General features: G+C 38.4%; 2 protein-coding genes across 16 annotated transcripts in view; one reads left to right on the forward strand and one right to left on the reverse strand.

Annotated features, from left to right (window-relative positions):
- FAM149B1 (family with sequence similarity 149 member B1) overlaps positions 1 to 18,718 on the forward strand; it is a 63,095-nt gene extending 44,377 nt beyond the window's left edge. For 2 of the 10 annotated variants that reach the window (XM_082406855.1, XM_082406859.1), the window contains 7 exons: positions 8,201 to 8,325; positions 10,168 to 10,274; positions 12,667 to 12,891; positions 14,387 to 14,510; positions 14,756 to 14,881; positions 16,680 to 16,758; positions 17,874 to 18,718. In XM_082406855.1, the coding sequence (XP_082262981.1) occupies positions 8,201 to 8,325; positions 10,168 to 10,274; positions 12,667 to 12,891; positions 14,387 to 14,510; positions 14,756 to 14,881; positions 16,680 to 16,758; positions 17,874 to 17,947 (860 nt within the window). In that variant the 3' untranslated portion in view covers positions 17,948 to 18,718. Of the gene's footprint in view, positions 1 to 8,200; positions 8,326 to 10,167; positions 10,275 to 12,666; positions 12,926 to 14,386; positions 14,511 to 14,755; positions 14,882 to 16,679; positions 16,789 to 17,873 lie in introns of those variants that run through there. The other 8 variants (XM_082406856.1, XM_082406858.1, XM_082406857.1 and 5 more) reach the window with 8 other exon arrangements.
- The window catches only part of DNAJC9 (DnaJ heat shock protein family (Hsp40) member C9), a 39,506-nt gene that overhangs the window by 12,900 nt on the left and 6,759 nt on the right, over positions 1 to 19,847 (reverse strand). Inside the window, exon 5 of one of the 6 annotated variants that reach the window (XR_014248864.1) lies at positions 10,094 to 10,272. The exons of 3 other annotated variants lie outside the window; for them this stretch is intronic. Coding sequence is in view for 2 of the 3 variants with exons in the window: in XM_082406907.1 (XP_082263033.1) it covers positions 18,684 to 18,710 (27 nt within the window). In the remaining variant the exon portion in view is untranslated. Of the gene's footprint in view, positions 1 to 8,461; positions 10,273 to 17,045; positions 18,711 to 19,847 lie in introns of those variants that run through there. 2 more of the 6 variants (XM_082406909.1, XM_082406907.1) reach the window with 2 other exon arrangements.

Genomic DNA, 19,847 nt, shown 5'->3' on the forward strand with positions numbered 1-19,847 from the left:
GTTAGACCCTTACTTCACACCATATACAAAATATCAACTTGAAGTGGATTGAAGGTACACATTTAAGAGCTAAAACTATAAAACTTAGAAGAAAACATTGGAGTAAATCTTCATGAGCTTGGATTTGGCAGTGGATTCTGAGATATGACACCAAGACCACAAACAACGAAAGAAAAAATAAATAAATTGGACTTCATCAAAATAAAAAACTTTAGGGTGTATCAAAGGACATTATCAAGAAACTGAAAAGACAGCCTACAGAATGGGAGGAAATGTACGTAAATCATACACCTGATAAGAATCTAGTACTCACAGTATATAAAGATCTACAACTCAAAAACAAAAGAAAAAAACAACCCAATTTAAAAATGGGCAGATAGGGCTTCCCTGGTGGCGCAGTTAAGAATCCGCCTGCCAAAGCAGGGGACACGGGTTCGAGCCCCAGTCCGGGAAGATCCCAGATGCCGCGGAGCAACTAAGCCCATGCGCCACAACAGCCTGAGCTCTAGAGCCCGCGAGCCACAGCTACTGAAGCCTGCATGCCTAGAGCCCGTGCTCTGCAACAAGAGAAGCCACCACAATGAGAAGCCCACACACCACAACAAAGAGTAGCCCCCGCTTGTCGCAACTAGAGAAAGCCTGTGCACAGCAACAAAGACCCAACGCAGCCAAAAATAAATTAATTAATTTATTTTTTTTTAAATGGGCAAATAACTCAAACAGACATTTCTCCAAAGAAGATATACAAATAGCCAATAAGCACATGAAAAGATGTTCAACATCATTATTCATTAGGGAAATCAAATCAAAAATAAAACCACAATGAGACACCACTTCAAACCCACTAGGATGGCTGTATTTTATTAAAAAAAAGGACAATAACAAGTGTTCATGACGTTGTGAAACTGGAACCCTCATGAATTGCTGGTGGGAATGTAAAGTGGTGCAGCCACTGTGGAAACAGTTTGGCAGTTCCTCAAAAAGTTAAACATAAAATTACCATATGATCTAGCAATTCCACTCAAAGTTATATAATCAAGAGAAATGAAATATATCCACACAAAACCCTGGAATGAATGTTCACAGCAGCATTAGTCATAATAGTCAAAAAGTGGAACCAGGACTTCCCTGGTGGCGCAGTGGTTAAGAATCCGCCTGCCAATGCAGGGGACACGGGTTTGAGCCCTGGTCTGGGAAGATCCCATGTGCCGCAGAGCAACTAAGCCCATGCACCACAACTACTGAGCCTGAGCTTTAGAGCCTGCAAGCCACAACTACTGAGCCCGCATGCCACAACTACTGAAGCCCGTGTACCTAGAGCCTGTGCTCCACGACGAGAAGCCACCGCAATGAGAAGCCTGCACACTGCAACGAAGAGTAGCCCTGCTCGCCACAACTAGAGAAAGCCCATGCACAGCAATGAAGACCCAACGCAGCCAAAAATAAATAAGTAAATAAATTTATTAAAAAAAAAAAAGTGGAACCAACCTAAACATCCATCAACTGATGAATGGATAAACAAAATTTGGTATATCCACGTGTTATGGACTGAATTGTGTCCCCCTCAAAATCCATATGTGGAAGCCCTAACCCCCAATGTGACTAGGTTTGGAGATAGGGCCTTTAGGGAGGTAATTAAGGTTAAATGAGTCAGAAGGGGGAGGTAATTAAGGTTAAATGAGTCAGAAGGGTGGGACCCTAATCCTATAGAGTTGGTATCCTTGTAAGAAGAGGAAGAGACGTCACAGCTCTCTATTTCTGTGTGTGTAAAGAGAAGAAGTCAGGCAAGGACAGAGGGAAAAGGCAGCTGCCTAGGAGCCAGGAAGAGAGGTCACACTATAAAACAACCCTGACAGCACCTTGATCATGGACTTCTAGCCTCCAGAACTGTGAGAAAATAAATTTCTGCTGTTTAAGCCATCCAGTCTGTCATATTTTATGGCAGCTTGAGTAACTAATACATCATGCAATGGAGTATTATTCATACATTAAAAGGAATTAGGGACTTCTCTGGTGGCACAGTGGTTAAGAATTTGCCTGCCAATGCAGGGGACATGGGTTCGATCCCTGGTCTGGGAAGATCCCACATGCCACGGAGCAACTAAGCCCGTGAGCCACAACTACTGAGCCTGTGCTCTAGAGCCCTTGAGCCACAACTACTGAAGCCCACATGCCACAACTACTGAAGCCCGTGTGCCTAGAGCCCGTGCTCTGCAACAAGAGAAGCCACCGCAATGAGAAGCCCACGCACCACAATGAAGAGTAGCCCCCGCTCACCACAACTAGCGAAAGCCAGCGCACAGCAACGAAGACCCAATGCAACCAAAAATAAATTATTTTTTTAGAAAAAGGAATTAAGTAATGATGCATCTTAAAACATGGGTGAACCTTGAAAATATTATGTTAAACGAAAGAAGACAGACATAAAGGGCCACATATTGTATGATTCCATTAAGGTGAAATTTCCAGAACAGGCAGGTCCATAGAGAAAGTAGTTTAATGATTGCCAGGGGATGGAGGAAGAGGTGCATTGGGAGGTATGGGGTTTCTTTTTGGAGTGATGGAAATTTTCTGAAATTAGATAGTGGTGGTGGTTGCAGAAAATCATGAATATACTAAAAACCACTTAATTGTATACTGTAAAATGGTTAAAAACAGTGACTCATGTTATGCAAATTTTATCTCATTAAAAATTTTTTTAAAAATTCTTGCAACCTGAGAGATGTCCTCTAAAATTTCTTGTATGTGAGTCTGTTGGTGAGAAATGCTTTCTTTTGATATATGAAAATTTCCTTATTTTTCTTTAATTTCTGCAAGATAGTTGTGTGGTGTATTGAATTTTAGGTGGACACTTTTTCTCTTGGTACTTTTTTTGTTTTAACATTCAGTGTATCTCGTTTATTTATTTTAAAAAAATTTATCTTATATTGGAGTATAGCTGGTTAACAATGTTGTGTTAGTTTCAGGTGCACAGCAAAGTAATTCAGTTATACATATACATGTATCTACTTTTTTTCAAATTCTTTTCCCATTTAGGTTATTACAGAGTATTGAGCAGAGTTCCCTGTGCTATACAGTAGGTCCTTGTTGGTTACCTATTTTATTGGAGTATAGTTGCTTTACAATATTGTGTTAGTTTCTACTGTACATACAGCAAAGTGAATCAGCTATACATATACATATATCCCCTCTTTTGGATTTCCTTCTTCATACTTTAAAGATGTTGTCCACCGTCTTCTCACTTGCACAAGAAATCTGATGTCATCCTTTTCTTTGTTCCTGTGTTCATGTATTTTTTCTTTGGCTGCTTTTAAGATTTTTCTCATTTTCACTGGTTTTGAGCAATTTGATTATGCTGTGCCTTGATGTAATTTTTTTCATGTTACTTCTGCATGGAGTTTGTTGAGCTTCTTGGATCTGTGGGTTTATTGTCTTTGTTGTTTGGAAAGTTTTCAGCCATTATTTCTTCAGATACTTTTTCTGCCGCCCACCATCCCTTAGGACCCCAGTTACTCATATATATTAGTCCATTTGCTTACTGATCCCTCAAATGTGATGCTTTAATTAAAGAATTTTCTTCTCTGTGTATTTCAATTTTCTTCTCTATGTATTTCAATTTGGATGTTTCGTATTGTGCCTTCAAGTTCATTAATATTTTCTTTTACAATGGTGAATCTGCTGTTAAGCTCATCCAGTGTAGTTTTCTACTCATTGTTTTCTATGAAGTATGATTTGGGTGAATTTTATATCTTCCATGTCTCTTTTTGAAAAAGTGGGATAACTCAAACATGTGTGTGAATTCTGGGTTGGTTTCAATGATTGATATTCTTCTCATTGTGAGTTGTATTTTCCTGCATGGTATTCTTTGGGTGCCAGACATGGTGAATTTTATCTTATTGGGAGTCGATTTTTTTTTTTTTCATTTGTACGTATCTTCTTCGGTTTTTCCTGGGATGCACTTAAGTTACCTGTAAAAAGTTTGATCTCTTCTGGTCTTGCTTTTATGATTTGTTATAGACAGGTCATTCAGTCCAACTAATTATCACCCAGATACTGAGGCAAGGTTGTCCTAAGTAGTCTGCCCAATGCCCCATTAATTATGAGTTTTTCTAGTATGGCTGGAAGAACCAGGCACTGTTCCTGGTCCCATGTGGGCAGCAGGCACTATTCCCTCTAATTCTTTCAGTTGGTTCTCTTTCCTAGCCTCAGGTGGTTTTTTCTCATACATGCAGTGATCAATACTCCTTTGAGTACTCAAAGGACACCCCACACTCTACAGATATCCTGGGTTCCCTTTCTGTGCATTTTTCTTCTCTGATACTCTCTCCTATGAACCCTAGCAGTCTTGCTCTCTCTGGACTTTCAAATCAGGGAGTCCACCAGGATCTGCCTTTGTTCTCCCTCTTTGTGTCATGTCTTGGAAACTCTTTCAAGGCAGTTGCAGAGCTAGCATCATTTGTTTACTATCTCATGGTTCACTGTCTTTCATTACCTGATGCCCAGTGTCTTAAAAGCCATTGTTTCACGGATTTATTGGTTGTTTTAAGCAGGAGGGTAAAGCCAGTCCCTGTTGCTCCATCTTGGCTGGAAGCACAAGTCCAGGAAATACATTTAAAAAAACACTTTTATTAAACTGTATCTAGGGGAGAGACTTCCCTGGTGGTCCAGAGGGTAAGATTCCGTGCTCCCGATGCAGGGGGCCCAGGTTCGATCCCTGGTCAGGGAACTAGATCCCGCATACATGCCGCAACTAAGAGTCCACATGCCACAACCAAGAAGTCCGCATGTTGCAACTAAGATCCCATGTGCCACAACTAAAACCTGGTGCAGCCAAAATAAATTTTAAAAAATATATTTAAAAAAATATAAAGCATATCTATATAGAAAATTGCAAAATAAATTTACATCAAGCTTGATTAATTTTTAAAAACTGAATCCACTTGTATGACCAATGCTCATATCAAGAACAGAACATTACCAACACTTCAGAAGTCCCTTTCATGTTACTAAACTCCTACCCCCCAAAAGTAAACCTATCCTGAGTTACAGCACCACAGATTAGTTTTGCCTGTTTTAAAACTTTTAAGAATGGATTCATATAGTATGTGCCCTTCTGCATTTGGCTTCTTAAACTCAACATTATGTTTGTTAGATTCAACTGTTTTGAGTGTAACAGTTCATTTTCATTGTTATATAGTATTTTATTGTATGAATATATCACATTCTACTGTTGATGGACATTTAGGTAGTTTCCAGTTTATGTCTGCCGGCATATAGTGCTGTTATAAACATTCTTATATATGTCTTTTGGTGAACATATGTACTGGGTACATAACAGTGGCACTGCTAGGTCATAGGATATGCTATTCCCACTTCAGTGGATACTACCAAATATTTTTCCAAAGTGGATGCATCTATTTACACTCTCTCCAGTATTGTATGAGCATTCCAGTTGCTCCACATGTTTGCCACAGTTGATAGTGTCCATGTGAGTTTTTTTTGTTTGTTTGTTTTTAAAGCCACTCTGTTGTATGCACGTTAAGTTCCCTTTTAAAGCTGGTATTGGAGAAGAGTAGGTCTAAGACCCTTTTCAAAACAAACTGCTTTATATTATGTGAGGTTAAGTTTTGGGAGATACAGGACAGATGATCAAGTCCAGAGACATATCCAAACCCCAATAATAATAAATCCTGGTAATAAAGGAATTACTTCAGTTTTCATTATCAACCACTGAAAGTTTTCAGAGAAAACTTTCATTTCACCTTTCACAATTTACCAATGTTAGGCTATGAATTAATATCCTTTTAGTTTATTTTTCCATGCATCCATAAATTTAGGTTATTTCATTGTATAACTATACTGATTTTGAAACTTAAAGTTTGAAAAAAAGACAATGATCTTATAATGGAGCTGGAGGGTCTCTGACTGGTTTAGTGGGTTGATTGACCTAAAATAGGGATCAGCAAACTTTGTGTATAAAGAGCCAGATGGTAAATGTTTTAGTTTTTGCCAGCCATCCAGTCTCTGTTGCAACTACTCAACTCTGCCCTTGAAAGCAGCCATAAACAATATGTATATGAGTGGATGTGGCTGCATATACTACTATATACTCAGTATACATCTTCCCCAAGGACATATATAAGAATGTCCATGACAGCACTATATACTGGAAAACATAAACTGGAAACTACCCAAACATCCCTCAACAGCAGAACCTGATATATTCATATGATGCAGTACTATACAGTAATGAGAATAAACAAACTACTCTTACAGCTTTATTTACAAAAACTGGCAGTGGTAATGGGCATGAGGTTTCACTAGGTGTGTGTGGCTATTTAATTTTAATTAATTACAATTAGGTAAAATTTAAATTGTTCTCAATCACACCAGCCAAATTTTATTTTTTTTATTTAAGTATAGTTGATTTACAATGTTAATTTCTGCTGTACAGCAAAGTGATTCAGTTATACATATATGTACATTCTTTTTTAAAATATTCTTTTCCATTGTGATTTATCATAGGATATTGAATATAGTTCTCTGTGCTATACAGTAGGACCTTGTTGTTTATCCATTCTATATATAAAAGCTTACATCTGCTCACCCCAACCTCCCACTCCATCCCTCCCCCAACCCCCTCCCCCCTGGCGACCACCAGTCTGTTCTCTATGTCCATGATTCTGTTTCAGATAGGTTCATTTGTGTCACATTTTTAGATTCCACAAATAAGTGATATCATATGGTATTTCTTTCTCTTTCTGACTTACTTCACTTAGTATGATAATCTCCAGTTGCACCCATGTTGCTGCAAATGGCATTATTTCGTTCTTTTTTACAGAGTAGTAGTATTCCGTTGTATACATTATACCACGTTTTCTTTATCCATTCATCTGTTAATGGACATTTCGGTTGTTTCCGTGTCTTGGCTACTGTGAATAGTGCTGCTATGAACACAGGGGCATCTTTTTGAATTATAGTTTTGTCCAGATATATGCCCAGGAGTGGGACTGCTGGATCATATGGTAATTCTATTTTTAGTTTTCTGAGGAACCTTCATACTGTTTTCCAGTGGCTGCACCAACTTACATTCCCACCAACAGTGTAGGAGGGTTCTCTTTTCTCCACATCCTCTCCAGCATTTGTTATTTGTAGTCTTTTTTTAAAAAATTATTATTTTTTGGCTGCGTTGGGTCTTTGTTGCTGCACGCGGTCTTTCTCTACTTGCGGCAAGTGGGGGCTACTCTTCATTGTGGTGCGCAGGCTTCTCATTGCAGTGGCTTCTCTTGTTGCAGAGCACAGGCTCTAGGTGCGCGGGCTTCAGTAGTTGTGGCATGTGGGCTCAGTATTCGTGGCGCACGGGCTCTAGAGCACAGGCTCAGTAGTTGTGGTGCATGGGCCTAGTTGCTCCGCATGTGGGATCTTCTCAGAACAGCGCTCAAACCCATGTCCCCTGCATTGGCAGGCAGATTCTTAACCACTGCACCACCAGGGAAGCCCCCTGTAGACTTTTTAATGATGGCCATTCTGACTGGTGTGAGGTGGTACCTCATTGTAGTTTTGATTTGCATTTCTCTAATAATTAGCAGTGTTGAGCATCTTTTCACGTGCCTATTGGCCATCTGTATGTCTTCTTTGGTAAATGTTTAGGTCTTCTGCCCATTTTTGGATAGGGTTTTTTGTTGTTGTTGAGTTGTATGAGCTGTTTGTATATTTGGAAATTAAGCCCTTGTTGGTTGCATCATTTGCAAATATTTTCTCCCATTCTGTAGGTTGTCTTTTCGTTTTGTTTATGGTTTCCTTTGCTGTGCAAAAGCTTGCAAGTTTGATTAGATCCCACACTAGCCAGATTTTAAATGCTCTATAGCCACATGTGGCTAGAGGCCACTATACTGGACAATGCATATGTAGAACATTTCCTTCAATCTCCAAATGTTCTATTAGACAGCTTTGCTCTAGTAATCTTTGCTTTTCCTTCTGCCAGGTACAAATAGGAATCACCAGCCTGGGAAACACTTTAAAATAAATTCATGGTTTAAAGGGTTTTTTTGAACTGTGCAGGTGGTATGAAATTGGGCTGCAAAGATGAGTGAAGCCTAGCTTGAGATTATGAATTCTCAGGGGAGATTTTTTTTTTCACAGTACTGTTGTTGTGGGTCTGAAGATATTCATGGATAATAGATTCTATTCCTTTGCTCAGATGATGACAGTAATGTTGCAATCACCAGACCAGCTTCAGAAAGCCCCTGTGTGCTGAATGAACAACCACCTTTGGTCTTACCTCGAGTGCCACAGTCTAAGGTGCTGTCCATCACCTCAAATCCGGTAAGTCGCACAGGGGAATGTATTGGAGAACCTAGGACTGTTCTTGTAGACGAAGTTTGCTCAGTTATTTGCCTTAATTGTATCACTATGACTCTTTTTCAGTAAAGTTATGTGTTTATCACAGTAATCCAGTGACTCTTTGCAAAGATGTTTAATTTCAGTTTAAAAAATTAATAGCAGCAAATGCACTCATGTCAATGAATTGTACGTGTGAAAATGGTTAACACAGTAAATATGTTATGTATATTCTACCACAATAAAAAAAATTTTAACCTGTTAAAAAAAATAGCAAATTAGAGTTGATAAGTAATTCTCAATCAGCTCTTTTGAAAAGGCATCTATAAGCTGTGCGATCTAGACTCAACTATATGGTCAGCTTAAGTCTGCTTTGGGAAAAATGAAAAATATGATGAAAAGAGGGACCAATATCAGATCTTCTATGGCCTTAACATTCTGTCCTTTGAATTTTTTTGACTTCTTCCCTCTTTTTTCTCTTATCTCAGACAACCTGGTTTTTGTTTTATTTTTAATATTTGAATCTGTTGACTTTTTTGCTTTTTGGATGTTTACTAATCATAACCAGATGTAAAAGGCAAACCAAAGGGAGGAGAAAATGGTTTCAAATAAGTCTGTAGACAAGCATATAAAAATGGCCATTTCTTGCAGAAGGTTGATAAGCCTGGTCTCATCCATGTGTAATGATTTATGTAATCCCAGTTCCTACATGATAGCTTCCCAGTGTTACTTGTAGCAAAAAAAGTGTGGGAGCAGGGGAGGGATAAAAAGAAAGAGAAAAAGGATTCTCATCCTTGGCCCATGCTCATCCAGCCTGGGTTTAGTACCACATCTAGTATTTGCTTTGTTGGTGTACTGGCCAGATATTGTGCAACTATATTTTAAAAAGGGTTATTTAAAAGTAAACTCAGCTTGTGAATCACTATACTGTACACACCTGTAACTTATACAATATATACATCAACTCTACTTCAATAAAAAAAAGTAAATAAAAATAAACTCAATAAGGCCCATACCGTATCACATTGGAGGATGACCCAGGTAATAATCTAATATTCCTATGATGGTAATAAAATACTTCTACATGTTGAACTGGCCTGGTTATGACCTGGGTAGCCTAAGCCCTGAAAAGTTAACGTACACGGTTCTGGTTGTTAATGACCAAAGGGAGGAGAAGCAATAATCCAAACATTCTTAAGAGAAAGTAGGAGGAAAATGCATACTGTGGCAGAGAAGGAGCTGGCCAGAAAGGGCACTTAACTGACTACCTGAGAGAGAAAATAAACAGGACACTAAGGTGGCAGTGGCAGTCCAGGTAAGATTAAATCCTGCTAACATTAGAACAAATACAATTAACTCCTTCTAATAAAGTCGTCAGAATTTACGTTATTATTGAGAGCTGACTGCTCCAGGTGTAGTGAAGGAGAAAGCATTAGTTTGTGCAGAACATAGGATTATGTGATGGTAAAAGAGATAGAGTTTACCCTTATTCTCCCCATTTCTGTTCCATATTTTGTTTTCTAGTATAATGTAAATAATAATGATAATAAAGGTCCTCTCTCCCCTGAGAGTGGCTATTAATTGCTTTCATCTAAGTTGACCAGGCTTCCCCATTTAGAAATGGAGAGGAAAGCACTCTGATACTGTCATCTTGACAGTGGACTTGGGGCTGCAGCTGGGGTACTGGCCAAGATATACAGAAGTTAAGGCAAAGGAGAAAAATGTATAAATGACCTAATTTGGAAATACTAACTTCTGGCAAAATTGGGAAACCAAGCTGATATCTTCACCAACCAATAATGAGTAACACCTTCTTTTGATATGTAGATGAGTCTCTGTCAAGCAGCAAGTGGTCATCAGCCAAATGTGAATGGTCTCTTGGTTCATGGGATGCCTCTACAGCCAAGAAATCTCTCCCTAATGGACAAGCTCCTGTAAGAAGTATAAAATTTTAAGACTATAGAGTTTAAGTAGATTACTGAGAAATAAAAGGAGAGCAAAGTCAGTCAGTCAACATGCATGTATTGAGTACGTACCAAGCAACCAGAGACATCTGGGGAGTAAAAACATATAAGGAAAATGGTCTCCACCTTCAAGGAGCTGATAAAATAACTGGTGAGAAAGCACAAAGGTAAAAAGAGACCTAACCATACAGGGCATTCCTGTGACTGAGTGTGAAGTTTGTGTACTCAGTGTGAGCACTATGGCAGTCCCAAAGAAGGGAAGCATTTTGGTGGGTAAGTTTAGGTTTTGAACATATCCTTGAAAGATGGAAATTTGGATAAGCAGAGAAGAGCAGCAAGGCTATTCTAGGTAGGAGGAATGGTGTGGAAAAAGGTTTGGAGACAGGAAAATACAAATATTTAGAAGAGAAAGCTGACCATTTTTGCTGTAGTAGGATAGGAAGCAATAGGTTAGAACTTTAATGTTCTGATCAAAGACCACTGACAATCTTCTACAACTAAAATAGACCATGGTGTGATTAGTGGGAAAGAAGACACTATGAAATTAAAGAACATTGGGACCAGACTATGGAGGGTTTTGAATGTCATGTTTTTGAGATCCATCCATGTTGTTGCATGTGATTCTCTTTTATTGCCAAGTAGTATTCTATTGTAATAGTACACCACAATTTGTTTACCCATTCTTCCGTTAATGAACACTTGGGCTATTTTCCAGGTTGGGGCTGTTATGTATAAAAAGCACTATAAATATTCTTACACAGGTCTTTTTTGTGGACCTATGGTCTCGTTTTTCAGTATCTAGAAGTGAAAGTGTTACAGAATAGGTTAAGTGTATGCTTAATTTTATAATAAACTGCCATACAATTTTCCAAAGAAATTGTACCATTTTACATTCCCAAGCGAGCAATGTATGAGTCCAGCTGGGGAGCACATATATTTAAAACAGGAATTTGAAAGATAGATTTCACAGCAGTAGGACACAGATTGGATTGACGCAGGAGGAACTGAAAGTAAGGAGTCTAATGCAGGAGTTCAGGCTGCTATGGGTCTGTTCTCAAGTTGTAGCAAGACTAAAAAAAGGAATGAAATATTTTAGGAGATACTGTAAAAGAAATCAAATTCTATAAAAATAGAGGAATCAAAGTCAACTCAGATTTCAAGCTCAAGGGAAGCTTGTTTGGCAGGGGGAAAATGAGCTTGGGGTGTGTTGAGTTTACAATGATGGGCCATATAGAAGGTCAGATTTGAAGGTTGATCTAGGAGCGTGGAGGTGATAAATCCAGTTATGAATGAGTAGTCCAGAGGAAGAATAAAGATGAACAAAGAGCAGCTAAGGCCTAAACCCCTGTAATTAGAAAGCAGTAGGCTGTATAAAGAAAAGGCTTAAGTGTATGGTTACGAAGACCAGAAAGATCTCATATGAGCAATGCTCAAGGTTTAGCCCTATTCTGTGATGGGCATTTTTCCTTCAAAGTTCTCCAAACCCTGAGGCATATTTTGCACTAGAGGACATCAAAGTGGCCTGAAAGACTGAGGAACTTGCTGAAAGCCAAGAGCACGTGGCAGAGCTTTATTCTTTCACTTCCCCTTCACATCACAGTGTAAATACTATCTCTTAAGTGCCTTACGATAGAATCAAACGTTCTCTCATCTGCTTAAAACACAAAAACAAAGCCGCTGAATCTACAAGGCAGAGTTTAAGCTACTGAACTGTTGAGCATGGTATTTTATCAGAGTACTTACAGAAGAGTGTTATATTTCACAGTTGTTTATGCAAATGGGGATCTACTGCCCTGGGCTGTACAAAGCTCTGGACCCTTTGCCTGTTCCCAGCTTTCCAAGGAACCCCTATCCCTGTAGGCTCCAACTAGCTCAGCATTTTAATCTCTGCAGTGGGAGCCACACCAGTGCCACCCCACTACTAAGCAGCAATATTGGCCTTTCAACTAAGTCTTTCTGGTGACATTCCTTCAGCACAAAAGAATGCTTCAAACATGGTAGGAAGCACAGTCCCTGAGGTAAACTTTTGGGAAGCACTTTGGAGTCAGTACCCTACAGGTTAGTCTTTACCAGTAACTGAAGAAGTGACTGTGATGGCAGGCGAAAAGTGGACTTGCTTTCCCAAGTCTCCATTCTAGTAAATTATGTGTAAGATTGAAATGATGTCCTTCTTTTAGGTACACATTCTCATGCCTGAGCTAGATTATGTAACTTCTAAAACTACGTTATTTATTGTTTTCTCTTTTCGTTTTTTTCTCCCTTGAATGTATTTTATAGTCTAAGGCTTTTTACCCTTTGAGTTCTGTCTCCCTGTACAGAGCAATCTTGATCTCACTGTGGGTTTCTGATATTTGGCCACTAGAGATCTTGATGACAAGCTACTTATGAGGCCTGGGTCCAGTACCATCCTTTCAACTCGAAATTGGCCAAATCGAGCCCTGGAGCTTAGTACATCATTTCTGTCATATACAGTGCAGTCCGCCAGGAGACGCAATCCCCCACCACGTACCCTTCATCCCATCAGCACAAGCCATTCACGCGCTGGAACACCAAGACCTATGGAAGAAATACTCAGAGGATCCCGAGTGTAGGTTTCAAAAGCAGAATATCTGGAATCTATGGTAAAACTAATGAAGAATTTTACATAGAGAATGAATTTAAATCTAAGATTGAAATATATGCCTAGACAGTAATCATTACATAGTCTTATGATGAACTGCACACTGGTGTAAATCTAATACAGAAAAAATGGAGTTAAATTTGAATGAAATATAGATATACTGGATCTTCCTATTGATTTAGCTAAAGATTTATATTTCTACAAATAAAATGTTGGCTAGAATACTTCAGTAGAACTCACCAAAAGAATAAAAGACATATGTATTTTATTAAAACATTTTCCTTAGTGGGAACATCCTCAGTGAAATTCTTCCCCAAATAATAGTTAATTCTCCTTTAATATTTTTCTGTACCATTAGGATCTACCTATTCCATTGACAATGAAAACTTTATAAACCTCAGATAAGTAGATGCTTATACACCAGGAAATATGTCCCTTGGCACGTCTTAGGAAGTAACACTAAACATGTTCTCTTCCCTTTCCCACCTTTCATTCACTAGACACTCTGAGCCTCACTGTGCAAAAAATACCAAGCCAAGTCTTTAACATAAAATTCTTTCATTAGTTGTTGACTTACAAAACATCTTAGGGTAGTTAATTTCTAACACTATGAACAAGGGTGTGAGATGACAATGCCATAACTGTGTTTTGAATTCAGCCTCTAAATCAAGCACATCACTATACTTCTCTCCCAACATTTCTTGATTTTGACTTTTCAATTTCTTGTTACAATTTCTCCCAATAGACTTACTAAAAGAGGTGTCCCAAACCACCAAAAATCTTTGTTAGGACACCAGGGTTCTCAGCTGCTCTCTATTTTATTATGTTGATGTAGCTATATTTATACTGATATAGCTATACATTCATTTGAGTATGAGTGGTCTTGATGTATAATTAATCTCTCATACCTCTGACAGTGCTTTTTTCAAAGTGGAAAAGTAAGTTGCTTTGTTTCTTTCTGGGACATGAAAAGTATCATTCAGCTTTTAGTTACTATCTTGGGCATGAGTAATACTGCAAACTGCTCCAAATCCCATGGAAGGAAATAAGTTTAGGAACTTTACCTGGAAATTATAGTTTTTAGTGAAAAGGACAACCAGAAAGCCCAGAACTGTGAGTTCCATCAGATGTGAAATTACAAATCCATAACTGTCAGAGAAATACAACACAATATAGGGAAAATTGTTTTATTCCAGTTCTCTGTGGGAGAAAGGGTCAACTTCTGCTGTGTGCTCAGGATGAAGTTTCAACAATAAGTAAGAAAATACTATGAAGAAAACCCAAAACTTTAATTCTCCAAAATCCTTTCATTGAGATCTCTTCACTTAAAAATGCAGGCAGCTTAAAGCCTTCTGTGCATGAAATTAAACTCATCTGCTCAGTTTATTTGATTCTAATCAGTTTGCTTATATTGTTATAACTTTATGCTTTCATGTCTTGGTTTTGCTGATGGGATCTGCAGCCCAGTGGCAGCCGACTCACTCTCCTCTCCCTCACCACTGCCCCTGAGTCGAAACAATCTGCTGCCACCTATTGGCACAGCTGAAGTGGAACACTTGAGCACTGTGGGGCCACAAAGGCAAATGGTATGTCTCTTTCCTATTGCCTTTCCATGTGCTTATAAAACCTCAGGGTCAGTAATTCTGCAGGGTCTGTGCTCTGGTCTTGACTTAACACTAAATTTTGTCAAAAGTACACACTGAATTCTGACTTATGACAATGGCATTGGAGCTGCTTGGCCTGCAGTTACCATACCTGTTAGGGCTGATATAGGACATGCACAGCTCCCACTACAAATTAACTGTTTCTGTAATTTTTGTCTCTTCTGCAGAAAACCCATGGCGATTCCAATCGAGCTCAAAGTGCAGCGGTGGATGAGCCTAACCATCAGCAGCCCCACGAGAGGCTCCTTTTACCAGACTTTTTCTCCAGGCCCAACACAACTCAGTCATTTTTGGTAGAGTGAAATACTTCCTCTATGGTCTTGATAGTTGAGGAAAGGGAAAAAAAATAGTTTGACAGACTTAAGGCTTTACATGGTGGCTTAATCAACTCTAAGAATAAAAGATGAGGTTCTAATGAAAATAATGTTTTAAGTATATTTTGTTGAAACTCTAACCAGTCTCTGCCACTCATTCTCTTAACTTATACATAAATTGCAAATTCTAAGCAATTTAAAGTTTAGCTATTTCTGAGAATAAGCAAAATGTTAAACCCCAGTGTGTATCAGATTAGCATTAACTTCATTCTCTAACACTGCTCTTAGGGAATTACACAAAAAAATGGTATCAGATTATGTATGTGGACTGGTGGATGTACGAGTTAAGACTTTTGGGGGTTCTTAGTTAATTGGTGTTTGAAATGCTGACAATGCCTTACCACTTAATGTACATTTACTAGCCCTTTTACTTTTAAACAAGTAATAGAAAAAAACCTGATTGGGAGATTGGAGATCATGCACTGACCTTGCCCAAAATTGTAAGCCAGGAGCTCAGCCCCACCTCATTTGCTTTGTGCAAGAGGGCTTGCAGAGCCTAGGAAGTGACTAGGGCCACACTTACAGCCCAGGAAACAGGCACCAGGAACCCACATCCTATACCAGTTTTCAAGACAGTGGTATTTGCAACACACTTATCTCAACTCATAACCCTTAAATTTTATCAGCCTAAAGCACTGTACGATTCTTCCTCCATTAGAAGAGTGGTGAGAGTAATAAATGAATGGGACATTGTACTAGTTTCCTAGGGCTGCTATAACAAATTACCACAAACTGGGTGGCTTAAAACAACAGAAATTTATTCTCTCAGTTCCAGAGCCTATTAAGTCCAAAATCAAAGTGTCAGCAGAGCCATGTTCCCTCTGCAGGTCCTAGGGAAGAATCTTTTCTTTCCTCTGTCCTAGTTCATGGGCTGTTCGGCTTACTGCCTGTTTTTGTAAATAAAGTTTTCTTAGAGCAGAGCCACCACGCTCATTCACTGTCTGTGGCTGCTTTCCTACTGTAACAGCAGAACTGAGGCGTTCCAATGACAGTATGTACCACAAAACATAAAACGTTTACCCTTATCTTGCCCTCTACAAAAAAAAAAGTTTGCTGATCCCTGATAGAAAACATGGGGCTTCATCAGGAAAGAAAAAAAAAAAAAATCTCAAATCTCTTAATTCCAGTGCTGACAGGAAACTGAGAGGGACGTTTTTTATTCTAGAAGTACCAGTGGGATGGTATTGATAGCTTTTTTTAATATCTGCATTTAGGTATTTTAGTTGTATCTTAAAATCTTTAAATCCCTTGAGATAATTTTGAAATGTCTGAGTTCCATATTGAGAGTCACATTTCAAGCATGGAAGTAAAGTCATGGGTGTTTCAGTGTTGCTGAAAAGGTTCTGTTCTGTTGTTTTAAACAGTCAGCAGGCAATGGAAATCAGATAAAAATTCCCTTGACAGCCAATTATAAGTATTTAGAAATATTAAACCATATGGATTATTTATAAATGCTAAGATTTTCTTAAAAACATATTAATAAAGTTGTAGAACTTGCAATTTTTACAAGTTAACAATGGCTCTGTGGGCTTCTGGCTTGAGATTTTTCTTACTTGGAATGTAAGAGTACACTTAGCCAACTTGTCCCTCAGAATGTCAGATGATGTCGATTACACTGCTGTCCAACTTCAAGATTTTCCCTCGTAAACCAAGTTAACACGTTATCCTCTGGGAGAAGTGACATCGTAAGAAGTGTCTCATCTTCTCTCTTTTTCAGCCGGACACACAGTATCGTCGTTCATGTGCTACTGAGTATCCTCATCAGGCCCAACCTGGTAGGGGATCTGCACGAACAGGTCGGGCCATGGCTTTTATTTTACTATTATGTGGTTAAGACCCTGCTATTTTCCATGCTTATTTTTCCTTCCTCCAGATTTTATTATATTTTGTTTTCCTACATCTTTGTAAATTACCTCAAATTCATTTTGGAATATGGGATATAATAAAAAATTACAGAACTCCACTGCTCAAAGCCAGAAAGTTCCAGATTTGTTTTCTCATATAAAAATTAACCTTTTGCCATTCTGGAAAACTACTTTTTTTAATCTAAAAAATTTAAGCCAAATAAGTCATTTTCGTAACATTCAAACACTGCATGGATTTTATTACTTGGCAAACCCCATATTGCTATGGATTAAACTGCTCTGGTCAGTTAAGCTGCTAGGCCAAGGTAAGAAAAGAAATTCACAATGTCAAGACACGAGGAGTCTGATTCTATCCCATTAACTTTTTTGTCTTCTAAGTTATATTCTGTAGTTTCTATTTTCATATGAGTGATGAGAGAAAATTTAAGGATGTCTTAATTCTTCCTATAATGGTCTCACCATCAGGGTAATTTTCTCCTTATGTTATAGGTGAAATTTAGAACTATTGGGCAGTTGAAATGTTTCCTGTTAATAATCAGATTAATCAGCAAGTACATTAAAAAGTAATCTGCCTCAAATCTTCCCTGTAATCCAAGCGAATTCTTTTAGTTCAGTTCCTAGTAGCATCGTCTGGTAGTCTTTGAATGCTTTCAGTGGATTCGGTTCTTGGATCAGTCCTCAGAGAAGCACTGCTGCCTCTGAGCTAGTTATTACATTTGGCCATGCTGCCGGTCAAGTATAACCAGTATACTATTTAGGTAAGTGAAACAGACATTTTAGTCCTTTTAAATTAGTGGCTATTTTCTAAAATTAGGTTACTGCTTTCATATCTTAATATAGATTTTGTTTCTTTGTTTTTACATTATAAAATACGCAAACATGATTTTTATTGCCTTGGTAAGTATATACTTTACTATTTAGTCACAGGCTCCAAATTGAAAGTCTAACTGATAACTGGAGCAAAAAAGCCCGTACATATGAACTTGAGACGATCAAATCTAGAATGTCTACTAATGTTACTCTATGATGTCATCTTTGTCTGACAGGCCCTCAGTTACATGGATCTACAAAATCTCAAAACAGAGGTGGACCAATCACTAGAACCAGGCAGGGACCATAGGGCAAGTGAGAAGAACCTGCCTCAGGCTGCAGGGAACATGTGGGAAGATTTCACAAATCAGTGTTCAGTCATCTCATGATGCACAGCTTGTAAACAGGAGACAACTTGAAACTATCTTCATGAAGAGTTATTTTGGTACAACAGACTGAGAACAGTATCAGCCAAAGATTACATGGGTACTGTTTCTATCTCCAGTTACTGTCTTCTTTCAGCATAAGTTAACCATTTCACTGGACAGTAAAATTTGTACCCAAAGATGTAACAAGAGTAATATCCTCCAAATCACTGTTCATGTTGTCTGTTAACAATGATCAGTTCAGTTATTACAGGATTCTACCAGACTATACATACACAAAAAGTAGGAAATTATTTGATAACATTATCACTGGCTTCAGAATGCTTCTGCTTGTGTTAATTTCTGGACAGGTGTACTCACTTTTACGTCATTTTTAGGAGACAGTGCTGTCAAAAATCTGAGCTACTCATCAAACAGATGAGTCGTTCCTAACGTTTTCTCTTTAGATGTCCAATCCCATAGGCAGACTGATATGGCAGGGGTGAGTAACTAAAGACATAAATGTTGAGCACTGGTGTAAAGTAACCTATGTAATAAACCATAATGGATTTCTTTTTTCAGATAGGACAACTCAACCTCACAACACCTGCTTGACATCAGGTTATGCTTCTTTTCTTCTTAAAGTACTTTAGTGGTCGTATTTATTTCCAAATATTAAACTCAACTTGCCGATTTTCTCCTGAAGATCTAAGAAAGGCAATTTAAAAATTTATAGAATATTTCTATTAGCGAGCCAGCAAGACACAACTTCTTAAAATTTCAGAAACTCTGCAAATTAGTCCAGTATAAACATATCCTAAGAGCAAAGGAAGAGAACTTTGACATTCTTCCAATTTTCACATGGACCTTTCCTGAGTGCACTCATGAATGCAGCAATGATTTTAACTATGGCTTAAATTTATTTAAATTTCACTGAATTTTAATTTTGATGATCATACTGGTTTTAGATCTTACTGTTAATCTTCAGAGTTGATCAATTCAACTGGGGTAATTTTATTATTTCGCAGTTATCTAATGCTATCATATGAAGACAGACGCTTTAAACAACCTGCATTAAATTGTATTTTTAATGCAATTAAAGAGTATTTTTTTGGGTGGGGGTTATTTATTTATTTATTTATGGCTGTGTTGGGTCTTCGTTTCTGTGTGAGGGCTTTCTCTAGTTGCAGCAAGTGGGAGCCACTCTTCATCGCGGTGCGCGGGCCTCTCACTATCGCGGCCTCTCTTGTTGCGGAGCACAGGCTCCAGACGCGCAGGCTCAGTAATTGTGGCTCATGGGCCTAGCTGCTCCGCGGCATGTGGGATCTTCCCAGACCAGGGCTCGAACCCGTGTCCCCTGCACTGGCAGGCAGATTCTCAACCACTGCGCCACCAGGGAAGCCCTGAAGAGTATTTTTTAACCTGTTTATAATCACAAACTGAAAACGTGTCATGGGCTTACCTCAGATAAATTATGATACATAAATCTCAGTAACAGAAGGCTTGTTTTATGTATATGGTATTGAATATATTAGCTTACAAATCAGAGATTTTAAGTTGAACAGTCCCTAAAAAATTTCCATATATTCTAATGAACTCATACCAATTCAACTAAATGTAAGTGAAAATCTCTATACTATTCTCACAAATCAATACCAGGAGTACATAATAACCACTGGATCAAGATGGCTTGCCTTTCAAGGTTAAAGTTAAGAGTTAGGAGCCTCTAACAGGTCATTTAGCCCAGCTCCCTTACTCTTTTATAGAGGAAAGAAGTTCAGACAAGTTCAGTGACCTAAGGACATTCAGCAGTTACAGGCAGGACTACAACATCTCTTGAGGCAA

Source organism: Balaenoptera borealis (genome assembly GCF_965194805.1).
Source record: "Balaenoptera borealis genome assembly, chromosome: 10".
Lineage (NCBI taxonomy): Eukaryota > Metazoa > Chordata > Mammalia > Artiodactyla > Balaenopteridae > Balaenoptera > Balaenoptera borealis.